Source organism: Archocentrus centrarchus, chromosome 17 (genome assembly GCF_007364275.1).
Source record: "Archocentrus centrarchus isolate MPI-CPG fArcCen1 chromosome 17, fArcCen1, whole genome shotgun sequence".
Classification (NCBI taxonomy): domain Eukaryota; kingdom Metazoa; phylum Chordata; class Actinopteri; order Cichliformes; family Cichlidae; genus Archocentrus; species Archocentrus centrarchus.
The window spans coordinates 33,207,700-33,225,410 of NC_044362.1; the positions used below are offsets into that span (position 1 = coordinate 33,207,700).

At 44.4% G+C, this 17,711-nt stretch overlaps 1 protein-coding gene across 2 annotated transcripts in view; it reads right to left on the reverse strand.

Annotated features, from left to right (window-relative positions):
• Window positions 1-13,600: 13,600 nt before the first annotated feature.
• The window catches only part of dnaaf11 (dynein axonemal assembly factor 11), a 34,763-nt gene continuing 30,652 nt past the window's right edge, over window positions 13,601-17,711 (reverse strand). For both annotated transcript variants that reach the window (XM_030751952.1, XM_030751951.1), the window contains one exon: window positions 13,601-14,039. In XM_030751952.1, the coding sequence (XP_030607812.1) occupies window positions 13,850-14,039 (190 nt within the window). In that variant the 3' untranslated portion in view covers window positions 13,601-13,849. The remainder of the gene's footprint in view (window positions 14,040-17,711) is intronic.

A 17,711-nucleotide genomic window follows, 5' to 3' on the forward strand; every position in this document is an offset into this window, starting at 1 on the left:
TTCTAAAATAATTTACTGCAGATTCCAGGATTGAAATAAAAAAAAACTTTCTTGGTTTCACTTGTTATGAAATGGAAGCTGTTTAATATCCTCTTCAGGGTCACGGGGGGGGAGGCTGACGACCTGCACAGAGTGTATCCTGCCTCTCGCCCCATGACAGCTAAGGTAGGCTCCAGCCCCCCCCCCCCCCCCCCCCCCCCCCCCCCCGATCCTTAACAGGATAAGCTGAAGAGGATGGATGGATGGACGTTTTTATAAAAGGGATAAAATGATAAAAATAAATAAATACTCCTCCACAGACTGGAGATGGCAGCTGTTAGAAATACTGTTGAGGATTTCTGCCTAAACACTGATGCAGCCACAGCCTGATAAACATCTGTTTGTTCACAGTGAAAAGAATCCTGCTATTAATCAATAACGTTGAGATGAATCCAGAAACGAGCTGAGGTGGATGTTCTTTCCAGATGAGCAGCTCGTATTTCATGACAAACCTGATGTGAAGCGTCCTCGTGCGGCTCCACGCCTCCACCGTCCTTCGGGGTCTTGGGCTCATCACCTGTCAGGTGTGGCAGTGTTTTACTCTGCACCCTCCCATCCAGCGTTCATGGCTGAGTGCTGCAGGCACTGAGGCGGAGCCGGACAGCAGGATGACAGCGATGTTCGGGGGTCCGCCGAGACCTCCAAAATGGACCCGTTACGTCTTGTTTCCTCCCCCGTCCTCCATGAAAACAGCACAGGTTACAGTGATGGAGCACGCTGCAGGCTAAAAACTCTCTAACATCACTTCTTCAGGAGACTGAGTGCTGATTCCTTCACTCCAAACCTGTATCACAACGTGTTTGTCAGCACAGGAAGTTGGAAGTATCTCTCTGTATGTTAGAGCTTCACTCTCCTTTGCAGCTGGCTGATGGACCAACAACAGCACACAGAACGGTTATAACACATATTTTTGACACTGACACGGTGATTAGAACAAAGGAAAAATGATCCCAAAGTTTGTAGCAGTGACACTAATGAGGTCACTTCCATTTGGGTTCCTAAAATCTGTGCGTAAATGAAGCTGAATCAAAGGTCACATGTGTTTCAGTCTCTGGGTTTCCAATCAGACAGTCTCTGTTTCTTTGGTCATTCACACGAGCAGCAGCAGCAGCAGCAGCAGCAGCAGCAGCAGCGGCGGAGGCCTCCACACAGAGCGGCTGTAAATCAGCAGGTCGGCCTCCCTCAGAGAAACATGCTGGAAAACAAACGTCAGCTTTGATTCTTTTTATTTCTGAAGAATTCGTTTGGCTGATCCGCTCAGAGTTACAGCGAGACGTTTGCAGTCTGCATGTGGCTGTTTCTACACAGAGGGGACAAATTACAGGAAAAACCTTGAACTCTTGACCCGTGCATTTTGCTAGTGTGTCAGCGTTGACCTTTAACCTCTGATGAAGTACTTCCGTCCTGATAGAGCGCTCTCCCTCCACAGGACGTGAGGGGTTGCTGACGGTTTGATGAAGATGATGTGGATCAGCAGATCTCAGGCCACCTGTGGGCGACTCTGAGCAGCGTGTTTGTCAGAAATCCAGCTGCTGAATAATTGAACGTGTTACAGGCTGCTGTGTTATATCCGCATGATGTGGCCGACTCTTCAGCTGCACAACCTGCATGCTTTATTCATCAGCTTCATCTAACCTTTACAAACACAGCGCTGACAGAAAGCAGAGGAGGGGGACAGAAAGAAGCCGGGACACTGAGGAAAATCACTTTTTTAGTTTGTTGTGGATGAGGACGACGGTTTGTTAGCCAAAGAGACCAAAACACATTTATTTCTGCTGCAGTGTTCGTAACATGGGACTGACTCAGTGTTGGTGCCTCCAGTGGACATTATAGGAACTGCAGTTTGTGGTGTTTCAGTGCTGGACTCATTTTTAAATGCTCACTTTAATATAACGGGATGCTGCCATATACATAAACGATTTTCTTCAAATGATAATTTTCTAATAACTCGATACACATGAGAGCTTTGTTTGCACACTGGACTGAGGTCTTTACACTCAGATGAAAAATGAATTGTGTTGTTTTCTCAGCTGATTCTGAAAAGACCAAAACAGAAATTAAACTTTGTGTTTTGAATTAATTTTATGAACCAGCGCTGTAATGCACTCACCTGTCACTTCATCAGGTTCACCTGCTCAACTGCAAACATCTAATGAGCCGAACACACGGCAACAAGAGCTGGTTGTCGGTGCCAGAAGGGCAGGTCTGAGTGTCTGGTCTGATGAACCATCTCTGGGGATTACAGAGGAGAGTTTGAAAGAGAGAAAATATCCAGCAAGCAGCAGCTCTCTAGGTTAAAGTGTCTTGTTGAGGTCAGAGGTGAATGGCTTGACTGCTTCACGATGATAAGAAGGAAACAGTAACTCAAATAACCACTCATTACAACCAAGGTGTGCAGAAGATCATCTCTGATCACACATCAAACTTTGAAGCAGATGGGCTACAGCAGCAGAAGACCACACCTGCTTCCACACCTGTCAGAACAGGAACTGAGGTTAGAGTTCACACGGGCTCACCAAAACTGGAGCCTACCTGAGTGTTGTTGCTGACCGTCCATTTATGTCCACAGTGAGCACATCTTTTGATTTCTGCTTCCAGGATGAAGCATCAAAACTCAGAGGAATGTTTCCAGCACCTTAATGAATCCAGGCCAAAGATTTCAGACAGCGCTGAAGGAAAACTGAGGCCCAACCCAGCATTGGGAAGATGTCCCTGTACACACACACACACACACACACATGCACACACACACTTTGAAAACACATCAGATCTCAATGGGAATGAAGTCCTGCTGATATCTATATTGATCTGGACTGCGTGACGTGTCAGGAATGAAATGAAACTCCATCGTTTGATGAAATGAAAATGAAACAGAGGCTGAATTCAAAAACAAAAATAAATCCAACCTACAATTTTCCATTTTACAACAGAACTTGTTTCATTTTGAATCGTCTGTTTCTCACTTTGATGCCTTCATGGTTCATTTTTGCTGCTGATATATTATTTTTAAATGTCCACAAACTCTTTGACCCACTTTGGTTCAGAGACGGGATAAATGGGCAGACACTCATCCTTTTAAGCACTGCTGTATCCATGAGGAATACTGTAGATTTTTCATTAACACATAAATTAAATGTCACCAAGTAATAAAACCGACTGCCGCGTCTCCTTCCACGAAAGCTGAAGGTGTGATGGTGAGTGTTAACCTCCATGACACGAACACGTGAGGCTGCCGTGCGTTTCAGCTCTTGCTCAAATTAAGCCGCCGTGAATCAAGCTGCCAGCATCATCGTGAAAAACGACTCCAGCCATCCATTCCTGGAGGACCGAGCTTCTGATTGGCTGACACAGTCCAGGAGATCAACGACTCAGCATAAACGATTAACTGAATATTTCAACCTGCTGGATCGGCATAAATCACCTCTCTGTGTTTGGAGGCCACAGCTCCACCAGTGTTCAGGTGTTGCTATGAAAGCTCAGGTAATTTTGGATTAATCGCAGCCAAGCAGCAACTTTCAGGACTGAGAAATGCCAAAATCTGCAGTTCCTCTAATGTTCACTTCAACAGTGAATCAGTCCCCATGTTAGAGGGCCAGTCAGTCATTTTATTTCGTTTTTTAATATAAAAAAGGAAACTGTACTCTTAAACATACACTGATTAGTATGTAATTACATCTAATTACTGATGCATTCTCATAAGCTTTGAATTAATCAAGATAAAAATACATGTGGAAGCCACCATGTTGCCCCACCATCTTGATGGACGCTGCTATTCCACCTTTGGTGTGCCACGTATGTGCCCAAAGTAAAGCAAAGGTGGAGGAGAACTTGTAAGCATTCATGTGCCATGGAGGGACATTTAAATTCATCTCTGCACCTTCAAACTCCACATATAATAAGATAATGTTTATTCACCACATGCACAGTTATATACAGTACAATGCACAGTGAAATGTATTTTATGCCTGCAGCTGAAAATAAGCAGTAAAAAAAATATAAATAAGAAGAATAAAAATAAGTAATTCACTATACACACTATATAGAAAAATAGAATAATATAATATAATAATGTACATTGTGCAGTAATAGTCCAGTTAGGGCTCAGAGTTGAGCAGACGGATGGCTTGTGGGTAAAAACTCTTCTTCAACCTTTCAGTCTTAGCCCTCAGGCAGCGGTAACGCCGGCCTGATGGGAGCAGGGAGAACAGAGAGTGTCCGGGGTGGCTGGGCTGTTTTAGGATCTTCATGGCCCTCAGCCTGCACTGCTTGGTGTAAATGTCCTGCAGGTTGGGGAGGGTGGTTCTGATGGTCCGTTCAGCTGAAAGAACCACCCTTTTTAGGGCCATGAAGTCCTGCTTAGTGCAGTTTCCCATCCAGGTGGTGATGCTCCCACGCATGATGCTCTCGATGGTGCAGGTGTAAAAGTTCCTGAGCACCTTGAGTGGGAGCTTGAAGTCTCTCAACCACCTGAGGAGGTGAAGATGCTGTCTGACCTTCTTCCCAGTGATGTTAATGTGATGATTCCAGAGAAGGTCCTGTGAGATGGTCACTCCCAGGTATTTGAAGGTGTCCACTCTTTCCACCTCAGCACCACTGATGAGAAGTGGATGGTAGTCCTGCTGCTGCTTCCTGCTGAAGTCCACGATCACTTCCTTTGTCTTGCTGATGTTAAGCAGAAGGTGGTTCTCCCAGCACCAGTTCTCCAGGCAGGAGACCTCCTCAAACAGGTATGAAGGATCATGCCTGTCTGATCATCTGAGAAGCTAAAACCTGAAGGAAAGTAATGCCATCCTCTTCCTCCTCACCTTGAGCCTCATCTCCTGTACTGAAGTCAGGGCTCTAATACATGAAAATGAATAAACCTGTTCATTATTTCCAGATATTGTGGGAATTACTTACTGTCAGCAGATTAAACATGCACCCCTCCCATCTTCAGACAGCTGATCAGCTCGAGTGTTTTAAAAACCAAACTTTCCCTCTGATAAACAGTTTGATTACATTCTCACATCATATGAGATTTTATTCACTAAGCTTCAGAGTCCAACAATGTTAGATCCACTTTAAAGAAAGTTTCACTAACGCTGGCTAAGAGCGGCTAACAGAACCTAACAGCAGCAAAAACAGCAGCGCTTACCAACAGAAAAGTTCAGGATATCCCAACAACTCACCTGAGTTTTGCTGTCATCGGTCAGACAGGAGCTTCACCGACTTGTATTGAACTCCTTTTATAAAGTTTTAATTTTAATGCAATTATGTGACAAATATGTTAATCATACAAAACAACCATCTAGGAAGTTTGTGCATCAGTTTTGATGCGTGCAATTCCATATCTATTTAGTTCCCTTTAAATTCCATTTAAAACGTCTTAAAATGTCTTAAATGATATGAGGTCTCTGGTTTTGTACCCTGCATTTTAAAAGCTGTTTGGCTGCAACCATGTTGAGATTTTGGAGAAGTGGCTGAGAGGGTATAAACAGGGTATAAATCATAAACAGTCTGAGTGCATCAGACAGACACAGCCAACTGCTGATCAGTGGTAACAGCTCCAACAGAAAACAGTTTGCTTTTTAAGCATTTCCGGGTGCTGGCTTTAACTCCAGCGAGTAAACTTTATTCTGTCATTGAACTAGCATCGTTCCATATCTGGAAACTTTTCACGATCTTCAGGGTTTCCACCTGCAAACCCTGATCTGATACCTCGCAGGTATAAACATCATGTTTTTTAAAGAAATAAGCTAACTGCTGTATCCTGTTGGGCTACTGACGCACTTCACATTTAAACAGAGCCTGAGAGAAGGTGTTAAAACCAGGAAATGTCATGACTTCAATTTCATCTTCATCTGAGATATTTCACTAATTACAGCAGCCATCATTCATCACTGCTGGGCAGAGTTAACAATGGGATTCGCTGTTCTCCTGCTTGTCCTAAAAATAGCACCGCCTTGACTCTGCAGCCCCATGGTGTGATGTAAATACTGTAGAGGAGGTGGAAACTGCAGCAGCGTGCGCTGGAAATTCGCACTTTTAAGACAATTCAGTATTTTTCAGGTTTTTTTAAACAGTAAAAGTGTCTTTAGGACATTTTAGAGGAGTTTTAAGGACCTGACATGCAGGCATCTGTGAGGCGGCTGCAGGACTGATCATTGATTTTCTGAGAAGCTTCATCGCTCCCACAGCTGAGGCAGAGGATTCAGACACGAGGGGTCACGTAAAGAGTTAATTCAGTCAATTTAAAGTTAATTTACAAATTGACTTAATTATCAAAAACTTTAAAGAGAAAATAAGCCGATCACTTCATTTTATATTTTTCGTCTTTAATCTACCAGAGCAGCTTTGCATGATTCCAGTTCAAAACGATGCTGATCTGTCTCACACTGAGCCCGGGTGCAGTCCATCCTCTGCCTGAAACAAGCTCTTTTAGCTCCTCTCTCTTTAAGGAAACTCTTCTGATTGGCTGCCCCCTGCAAACAGAAGCTCTGAAAGCCAAACAGAGTGCTTAGAGATTTTGGCTGGTCTATGTACCTGAACAAAAAAGGGGCTTTCATTGAAATTTGGACCATGTTTGATAGGAGCATCCCCCACTGGAGCAGTGCATATATGACAGGAAATAAGGAAAAGCAGAATAGGTCCATTTATGGACGCCATTTCCTACGAGGAGAGTTTAATAGGATTCCTTCTTCAATGTTCACAGGGTAATAAAGAGCTTCCCACTGGCTGCAGAGCGAGCATCACAGCTCTGCATCTGTCCTTGGCTGCAGCACAGGATGCTGGGCCCAGCACAGAGATGGAGAGAGGGAGGAAACCAGTAAATTATTCATCCCCGAGAGGAAAGAAGGCAGAGAGGGAGGGAAGAGAGTCCCGGGAAAACAGAAAAGGAAGGGCCACTCAGGAAAGAAAATGTCTTTGGATTTCCTTCACATGAATCCTTGAAGTATCCCTTTAATTCTCAGTCACATAAAACCGTAGTTCACGGGCTCGGTGTGCAGCTGCTCGGCGTCCTCGCAGGACGTAACCCTGCAGAGTGACGGTATGGCGCTAATTAAGCCGAGACGTAGCCACCTCCGATTTAAAGCACCTGATCTAAACGGCATATGCTGGCAGTGACAGCAGGCCACACAGGCCTGAAAAACTCCCATCAGCCCCCAGGGCAGAGCCGCATGTACAGGGACTCACAGACCAGGCGTCCTATTCATCATCTAGAGAGTGCTGCCAACGCTGCTCTCAAGGCCACACTTCAGAGGTCAGAGGTCAGGAAAACTAGGTGTGTGAAGCCTCCTGATACACTGGATTCAAACACAGGTCTTCTGTTGAAAGAGAAGTATTTTTATAAACCTCTGAAAGGGCAGAAAACAAACTCATGTTCAAGAAACCAGTTTGAGATGATATTTATTTGTATATATTGTGTACATTTTGAGTATATATTTTATATTGAACATGCTCTTTGCACACTGTGGGTCATAGGAAACATAATTTCAGTTCTCTGCCTGTCTTGTACATTTGTCAGAAATTGACAATAAAAGCTGAGCTGAGTTGAGTTTTGTGACATGTTGAATTATCAGAAGATGGAGATGATGAGCAGCAATACTCAGGAAGGCTGTGGTGTTTAAATCATACTCAGTTAGTACCAAGACACACACACCATTACACCACCACAGCACCCTGAACCATTGATACAAGACAGGATGGATCCTTGTGTTCATGTTGTTTACACCAACACTACATCAGACCAGGTAATGCTTTTCATTTTCTGCTGTCCAATTACAGCAAACCTGGGAGTTGTAGCCTGTTTGTAGCTGACAGGAGTGGCATCTGATGTGGTCTTCTGCTGCTGTAGCCCATCTGCTTCAAGATTCAATGTGCTGCATGTCCAGAGATGTTCTTCTATGTATCTTGATTGCAACAAGTATTTAAATATTGCCAAATGTATCCATTCACCATCCAAATCACTGAATCCAGGTGTTCCAGTCACTTCCACAGGTGTATAAAGCAGCACCTAGGCATGCAGACTGCTTCTACAAACATCAGTGAAAGAATGGGTCGCTCTCAGGAGCTCAGTGAACTCCAGCGTGGTACCGTGATAGGATGATACCTGTGCAACAAGTCCAGGCACTGCTAAATATTCCACAGTCAGCTGTTAGTGGGATTATAACAAAGTGGAAGCGATTGGGAACGACAGCAGCTCAGCCATGAAGTGGATGCTGAGGGTCATAGTGCACAGAGGTCTCCAACTTTCTGCAGAGTCAATCACTACAGACCTCCAACCTTCATGTGACCTTCAGATCAGCTCAAGAACAGTGAGAGCTTCATGAATGAGTTTCCATGGCAACTGCATCCAAGCCTTACATCACCAAGTTCAATGCAGAGTGTTGATGCAGTGGTGTAAAGCACGCCGCCACTGGACTCTAGAGCAGTGGAGACGTGTTCTCTGGAGGGATGAATCACACTTCTCCATCTGCCAATCTGAGGGAGGAGTCTGGGTTTGGTGGTCGCCAGGGGAACGGTACCTGTCTGACTGCATTGTGTAAAGTTTGGTGGAGGGGGGGTTATAGTGTGGGGGTGTTTTTCAGGAGTTGGGCTCGGCCCCTTAGTTCCAGTGAAAGGAACTCTTAATGCTTCAGCAGACCAAGACATTTGGGACAGTTTGATGCTCCCAACTCTGTGGGAACAGTTTGGGGATGGCCCCTTCCTGCTCCAACATGACTGCACACCAGTGCACCAAGCAGCTCCATAAAGACATGGATGAACCAGTTTGGTGTGAAGAACTTGACTGGCCTGCACAGAGTCCTGACCTCAGCCTGATAGAACACCTTTGGGATGGATTAGAGCAGAGACTGTGAGCCAGGCCTTCTCTCCAACATCAGTGTCTGACCTCACAGATGTGCTTCTGGAAGAATGGTCAGAAATTCCCATAAACCTGTGGAAAGCCTTCCCAGAAGAGCTGAAGCTGTTATAGCTGCAAAGGGTGGGCCCACATCATATTAAAGCCTCTGGATTAAGGACGATGTTACTCAGGTTCATGTGTGTGAAGGCAGACGAGTGAACACTTTCAGCAATGCAGAGTATTTGAGTTAGAGTTAGCTTGAAGCAGTCCGGCGTTTCCCCTCTGACCTCTGGCATCAACGAGGTGTTTCCTCCCAGACAGCTGCTGCTCACTGCACATTTTCTCGTTTTTGGACCTTCTCTGTACCCCCTGGAGATGGTTGTTGGGAAAATCTCAGCAGATCAGCAATTTCTGAAACACTCACTCCAACATTCATGTTCAAAGTCACTTAAATCACCTTTCTTTCCCACTCTGGTGCTCAGTTTGAACAGCAGACCGGTTTGAACCGGTTTGAGCAGTGAGACGTAACATTTGACGCCTCAGGCTGAAACGTTTGGTTTAGGATAAGCGTTGCTGTAACCGCCTCACTGTGGGCCAGATGTGGCCTAAATATCCTTACACACCTGGCACATGAGGTGGATCTGTGGCCGAGGTGAAGCAGCACGCTCACACACAGTCAAACTGCAGGTATGAGCCACACTTGTGCCAAAACATCTGGATTTTCCAGCTGCAGACTCTCAGTCTTGTTACTTATCATATTTAATATTTGCAGCCAGTGAAATGAGATACCTGATAAAACCACCAACAAAGCACTGAGTGGATTCAGCAGCGGTTCAGAGAGGCTGAAATGATTAAACCTGCCAAGCAAACCTGAGAAGACTCTTAAATTAAAATAACTGGGCCAAAGAAGGCTGAAGCTTTCCTTCCTGTTCAGAGATGAGCGTGACCAGCAGAGTCTGTCGCATGTGACTGAAGGAAAACGGCGAGCGTTACGAGTCAGAACCGTCTGACCCGGGGCAACGCAGTGAGGCGGTGCTGTGTATACAGAACGAGTGGGACCGTCCGCTGTCATGGCAACAGATAGAAATCGATGGCGCTGGGATGGATAAGGAACGGGATTTTGTCTCTGGATTTAATCAGACAGGATTCTGATTCAGGGTTACGCAGGCAGGCACAAAAGCCTACAGATACACTGCAGGTCAGCCCCTGCTGCAGGTACATACTGAGTCTAATCTGCAGCTCTGACATCTTCAGGGCTGATTTGCTGCAATTTCCTCATAAATTTCCCCACATCTGCTCACAAACAATTCAGGGTCACATGAGCTCATAAATCATGTTTTAAGACAAAAAAACCCATCAAATAATACAGTAAAGCCTTATTTTGCCCGTAAACACTACCAATGGATGCTGATTGGTTGGTTCAGAATTTAAAACAGGACACACCCTCAATGAAGGTGATGCTCTCAGGAGGCTTCACGCCTCAGATCAACAGGACGGATGCTGTAAAGATGTGAACATGAAGCTACATCTATGGTCTCGGTGTCTTCTGTGACAAAATATGATGAAAATATAAAGATGAAAAATGTTTGCCCCACACAGTTTACATTTTCCAGACAAAATTTGTTGACATGCTGTAGAGTGTATAAACTCCTGAGGAGTAAAACAAGGGGAGAAGAAGAGCTCAGTGCATTATGGGAACCCCCCCCAGCCTATAGCAGCATAACTAAGGGAGGGTTCAGGGTCACCTGATCCAGCCCTAACTATAAGCTTGATCATAAAGGAAAGTTTTAAGCCTAATCTTAAAAATAGAGAGGGTGTCTGTCTCCTGAATCCAAGCTGGGAGCTGGTTCCACAGAAGAGGGGCCTGAAAGCTGAAGGCTCTGCCTCCCATTCTACTCTTAGAGTCTATAAACTGTATCATGTTACTGATGGATCTGCACCACTGTCTCACTTTTATGGCAGCAACAGAGCGACACCCTCAAGAAAATCTTTCATTAGTTCCTGGTGGCCAGCAGGGGGCGACTCTTCTGGCTGCAAAATGAATTGCTATTCAATAAACGTGAAAATGACCTGACTTGATCTTTGACCTCGGTAAACACTTTCCTGCTGAACTCATGATCTCAGTCGATAGTTTCACGCTTTATTTAAACACAACATGAGGTCAATTTAGTAAATTATGGTCACATTTAGAGTTAAACAGACACTAAATTTGGTATGATTTCTGGTGCAGCTACTGCACGACTGATTGATACCATACAATTGATACCATGTGAGTGTGCAGTGTCCTCTTTCACTGCAAGGAAGTCAAAGCGGACATGAACACTTTTACCTGCAGTGATGATGGATAACGTCCTGAAGCAGCTCACCTGGCCTGGTTCAGGCTCAGACAGGCAGAGGGATGAGACAGACACAGGAACATGGAGCAGAGGGACCTGCAGGAAACCTTCAATCAAACTGACCTCCATCAGTAGGAACATCCACCAATCAAACACCAGTAATCTGTGACCAACCTGAGTCAGGATGCATGAAAAGCAGAAACAGTGAGCTATTAAACCAACAGGGCTCCAGAGCGATAATGAAGAGGAGTTAAATGAACTGTTAAATATGAGTAATGGAGCATTTCCCACTGCTGCAGCCGGCTCTCACAACAAACCGAGCCTCGTGGGCATATTTCAGATGCCAGCGGTGGTGTTGGTTTGTTTCATCAGGCAGGAAAAAAACCACTGAGCACAAACAGAAACTGTCTCATCTGCACAGTCACATGACAGAGAGGGAAGCTCTCTATCAATGATTAATGAAGCAGAGCAGCTGTGGTGCAGTCGACAGACCGCCGATCAGCTTCGCTGCAGAACTGGGTCAAAGCAACATCGGAAAATAGCATGAAAACTTTCCAAACTTCATATTTTAGTATTTAAACAACAGCATGAAATGTTTTATCAGACAGCTGATGCTAACGAAGGGCCGTGATTGGCTGGAGGGAATCCAGATTATTTATTCATGTTTTTACTTCAGAAGCAAAGATGATCTGAAAATGTTTAAAAGGTTTTAAAAATGTCTAAGACATCACTGACAAGAGATCTGTGATAGAGTAATCAGATTACTTCTCTTCTTATAACGAATAATGTAACTTAAGTAACTGTTATTTAGTTACTGTTTGAAGTAACTGGTAAAATCCTCCTTCCATGGGTGGTCCCAGGGTAATGTCCTTCTCTACAGCAACACTTTCCGGTTCTTCCTCGAGGATTTTGAGGTGTTCCCAGATGTACACTCACTGGGGACACTTCATTAGGTACACCTGTTCAACTACTCCTTAATGTAAATATCTAATCAGCCAATCACAGGGCAGCAAGTCGATGCATTTAGGCACAGTCGAGATGACCTGAAGTTCAAACTGAAGGTGGACGAAAAGTGATTTAAATGACTGAACTTGGTTGTTGGTGCCAGACGGGCTGGTCTGAGTTACAGGAACTGCTGATCTGCTGGGATTTCCCCACACAGACATCTCCAGGGTTCACAGAGGATGGTCTGAAGAAGAGAAAATACCCAGTGGGTGGAAGATCTCTGTGTGAAAATGCCTCCAGGGCAGAGGTCAAAGGAGAATTCCCAGACTGCTTCAGGCTCATAGGAAGGTGCACACTCTGGCTGCACCTTTGGGATGTGATGCAGCATCGTGTCAAACTCTGAGGAAAGCTTCCAGCACCTGGCAAAAAGGGGTACTAGTAAGGTGTACCTAATTAAATGGCTAATAAGTGTATAATCTCTGCAGTGAGCGGGGATCGAACAGATAACCCTGATTCACCGCCCTGTGGGACACGGCTAACAGAGTTACTGAAGACTAAGAACTAAAAAACATTTTAGTTACAGTAACTGAAATAAAAATGAAACTATAATAACTCTGCTCAGGGATCTCAGGTACCCTCCCATTTTACACGTGTTTGAAAAACCAGCGAGTCTGTATATTGAAATCTGAAATCAAAGATCCCATCACAGAAGCTTTTCTTCATGCAGCCACACCACAAACATCCAAATCTCCCAGAAGGTTCGAGCCACAGGCTCCAAATATAGAAGGCTGGATGATAAAAGAAGAGTGAGGCTGTCAGGAGGAAAAATGGTCCAACGCCAAAATGAGTTCTCAAGGCGCTGTGGCTGTAACGGCACTCAGAGCGAGGAGGAGGAGGAGGAGGAGGAGGAGGAGAGGGAGTCGTGACCTCCAAGCTTTTCGGGGTGACAACTCAGAGGAAAGTGGAGACCCAGGAGACTTCAAGGAGAGAAGAACAAGCTTCAGAATATGTTTGAGCCGGCGTCCTCTGGGCACGAAGAAGAGGCTCTCTGATCAAAGCCGGGCACAGAGAGCGAGCGAGTTTCTGAGCTTTGAGGAGGAGCGTCAACAAGACGAGAGAAAACACAGCAGGGCAACGCACAACTCAGCCAAGACGGCAACGAGGCCACAGGCGAAGCAACTCAGCCGATTGATTTTCAGGCTTTCAGCAGCCGAAAAGCTACATGAGGATTTGAGGAGGGCTGAGAGACCAGCAGCAGAGTGTCTAACAGGGCCGGCTACTTAATGAATACATCATTTCAAACAGATAACGAATTAGACAACATTGTTTACAGTGATATCGTGTGATGTTGTGTTTCCCCGCTCTCTCAGCCTCCTGCGAGCACAGTCATCTTTAAAAAAGGCAGGAAATGCATTTGAAAACTGCCACTTTAATCAGACACTGTTGTGTTTTTAGCTGGACTTTGGTCCCTTTTAAGGATATTTATTTATTAAAATGCTGAAATATCAGAAACATCAGGATTTAATGTGGATATTTGCAGATTTGTTTGCACACATTTCATATTTTCAGGTCAATAAAAAGTAAGTGAGGGCTGTCACAGGTGCTTAAAGGTCCATAAAAACTTTTCTGACTGTATTCGTGCTTTTAGCTCCTTTTTCCTTCAGCAGGCTGATTATAGAAACAAAACACTCAGAGTTGATCCTTCCTCTTAGATTAGTGGGGGGATGTCTGGGTCTTCCACAAACCCTTCAGAGCAGCGGTCTGTGGCGGGTGGTGGCGCCGCTCCGGACGCTTCCATCGGACCTGCTTTGGCGCTCTGGCGCGGCACGATGTTGGCGAGGTCGATGGCTGTGCGCTTGCTCGGGTCGACTTCCAGCCTCTCAGGTGTGTCATTTTTGCTGTCGAGGTAAAAGAATTACAGAGGTCTTCAATAAAGAGAGTGATGCAACAAGGAAAGGCTTGGTCCTTCACTCATACACAATATGAACCAAAGACTGGGCCACACCTCTTAATCTTTGAATGTGTCTTTTTATTATTCAGCAGGGACAACAAGTGTGAGTGATCAATATATCAAACATATAAAGTGTAAACACGCCAGAGTGCAGCAAAACATCTGTGGTCCCAGGACAAAACTTTATAACAAAGAGCAGAAGGATTTTTGTCACCATGAACGTTCACTGAATGCAAACTGGGAACAAGCTCTGAATGTCAGAAGAGTGAAGCCGTGGTGGAGCTGCACGTTATACTGAGAAACCTGCAAGATAAAACATGCATGACTCGAGGCTGCTGCAGCCCAGCTATCGGTATGAGAAGCCTATATGATATCCTTCCTGAGTAAACACACCCATACAAATACATAAACACACCTACAGGCTGAAAATAAAGCGTGACCTCCATCGAGTTGATGTGTTCACATGATTTTCAGTAAACGACCTCTGACCTTGAGATCAAGGTCACCAAGATTCAAAGTCAGAGATTTTTAGTTGATGCGTCCGTCTTATCAAAATTTCCTCATCGCCTCGTTCTCGAGTTTACAAAGTCGGGTGTCCACGTCGCCCGCCGGGTGAGCGGCGACAGAACCCCGTCAGCCTTTTCAGGCCGAGGGGTAAAAACTGAGTGAAGGTTTCAGGCACAGCTTCACCTGCTTCCAAGGATCAAGGACAGGAGGATAAAGTCTGAAGAGGGTGGACCTTTGTGACCCCGATGAAGGCCACGAGCCATAACGTGCCCCCCAAACGATAAAGTTGCTCTTTAAACTGAAAGAGCTGCTGGAGCTATAAAAACTCAGAGTACAGTCTAAAGTTTCTGATCAACACCTGAAGATGCCATCAGACCAAAAACTGAAGAGAAAATAGCTTTTCAGCATCGAGGTGAACGGTTCTCAAACTTTCAGAGATAATATCCACTGACATCAAGCATCAAAGACAATAACCCTAACTGTACAGTTAATGAGAAGTATACCATGAAATAATGTTTGAAGTCAGTCTAACATGCATCTACCTGATGTACCTGTGCAGTCACTGCGCCAAGTAGCAAAGAACCACCTGCTTTTAGCTCAATCAGCTGACAAGAGAAAGTCTGCAAGCATCATCCCTGCAAGATCGAACCCGTGCATTTTCATCAGCTGCATTAACACATCTGCCAAAGGAACTCAAAAACCATCTGAAAGTCCTCCTACGTGATTCTGACCTCTACTTCATTTATTTCCATCTTTTCCAGGAGCCCAGATTTCACTGTGAGGAGAAATTCATAGACAACATCTCAGTCCTGAGAATCAGCAGCAGCTCCAGTTCTGAGAACAGGAGAATAAATCACCTGTCGTTGGGCTCACTGATGCTGCGCACAAACATTAAAGTCTCCAGATTTAATGTAAAACGTCAATATGAGACCTCGTATGGATGTGATCGATGGTGCAAAGGCACCATGAACCGCCAGACTGTAAATATGACCCTGGGTATATGCAAATGTTCAGATCACACTGAGCCTCAGTCGTTGCTGCTGTGCTGCAGAAATAAATGGCCCCATGTCATATCCAATATATCTAATCGCCCTGGAGGAGAAACATTTTCCTTTCAGAAGGCATCTGTTGATGCAAATGTAAGAATTTAATGCTATTTCCACATCAGAGTGATATCTGTTTCTGCTGTGAGTCAGTTCATGCCGTTTGTTCAAACCGCTGGTGTGGCTCATTATAAACAAAGTGCTCTGATGGATTATAGCACCAGTTGGATGGATACAGTGTTAATTTTGTTGATGAACTATTTTCGTCAGCGACCCTTTTTTTAACATGACAAAAATGAGATGATAACTAAATAAAAACTACCTAAAAAGATAAAAACGATGACGAAATTAATTGACACTTTCGTCAACGAATGAAAACGAGACGAAAATGCTTGGTGGGGATGACATCCAATCAGAACTGATTTAATTTGGTGACAGGGCGGGACGAGTTAGGAAAACATCCAATCAAACGCACAGATGGACAAATTTGCTCCAAACCCGGGAAGACCAAACTAGCCTGTGATTGGTCGTTCCTTCCGATAGAACTAAGTGATGTAACCAATGTCAGCAGGGAGAAAGAGAAGAGCCGATGTATGGACACATTTGTCCTTTGACGCTGTGACAAACAAAACGATGTGTAAACCATGTGGACGACTATCTCGGGTAAAAACACCACAAATCTTAAACAGCATCTGCAAACCAGTCACCCAGATCTCCATGCAAAGGTCAGCATTTTAATGTCATGCAGGGTCAAGTGTTTTTCCCAGTTTGTGTTTAGAGAGAATCTCCACACCGCGGTGGATTAGCCTTTATAATCTTAGTCCTGAACACTGCCCTGTACCTTTCAGAGCGTCCTGCTGTAAAACGCTCGGATTATCTCAGTAAGGTGGTGTTAATGATCAGGTGTGTTAATATTATTAATAATATTCCATAACTTTGAATAAATGTTTAATTTTGTGTAAGTGTGTATAATGACTAATTCAAGGGAACTGAAGAAAAAGCATTTACATTTTACACCCTTTATATTTTAGTCGACTAAATTCTTACGATAATTCATCGACTGAAACTAGACTAAAACTAAAACTATTCAGATGACTAAATTATGACTAAAACTAAATCAAAATTTGCTGTCAAAATTAACAGCGGATGGATAATCATTAGTCCATGAGCAGGGTAGCTGTGGTGAAGGTATCATAACCCTGATCGCGACCTTTTTCTTACCCTGAAATGTTTTCGGTGCCTAGAGATAACCAGGCTGTAACAGTTTAGTGCCTAAATGTAACCCATCGGTCTTCAGCGCTCAAACCTGCCCGACCAGGTTTTACTTCCTAACCTGAACTCCCAACAGGACGAGAACCTGTTAACATCTTCTAACTGTGATTGCTTCTGCAATAAAATATTTTGATGGAAATGATGACTTCATCTCCATCCTGTACTGCGGATCAGCTGATTGATAAAAAGACTCCTGAAAATGAAACAGACTCGCTGCAGTCCCGAGCCACAGGAACATTTTGATCCCTTTTTTATTAGTCTGACTGACTGTACTTTAATTACTTACTGAATTCTCTAATTTACTGTAATATTCTTAATTATGTTCATTAGGTATCGTTTCTGCTCTTTGCACCCAAAATTGTTCCTAAAAGTAAAACTACTGTGAGGAGACAAACTGACTTCCTGTGCTCGTTGTTCACTGTTGTTAGCTTCTGTTCACACAAACATCCATGAATTCATCTCCCAGGGGTCAATTTTCCACATTATGTTACCATTAAACCAAATTGATCCAACTCCTCCACTGAACTCATCACTTCCATCCCACAACAATCAGGTCCATTAACCCAACAAATCAGTTTACAGGACGCCGTCCTCACACGCACACAGGCTCTGAGCGCCAAACCGTCTCCGGGGATTTCTCTGATTGCTCATTGTAATAAGTAACACATCGCCATGGGGACACAGACAGGAAATGCGAGATGACAACTGGTTTAACCAGAGATGCTAATTTGTCCACACGTGCACAAATTAGGGCTTTTTCCTCCCTTTCACAGTAAAAGTCCTGGAGAGCTAAAATG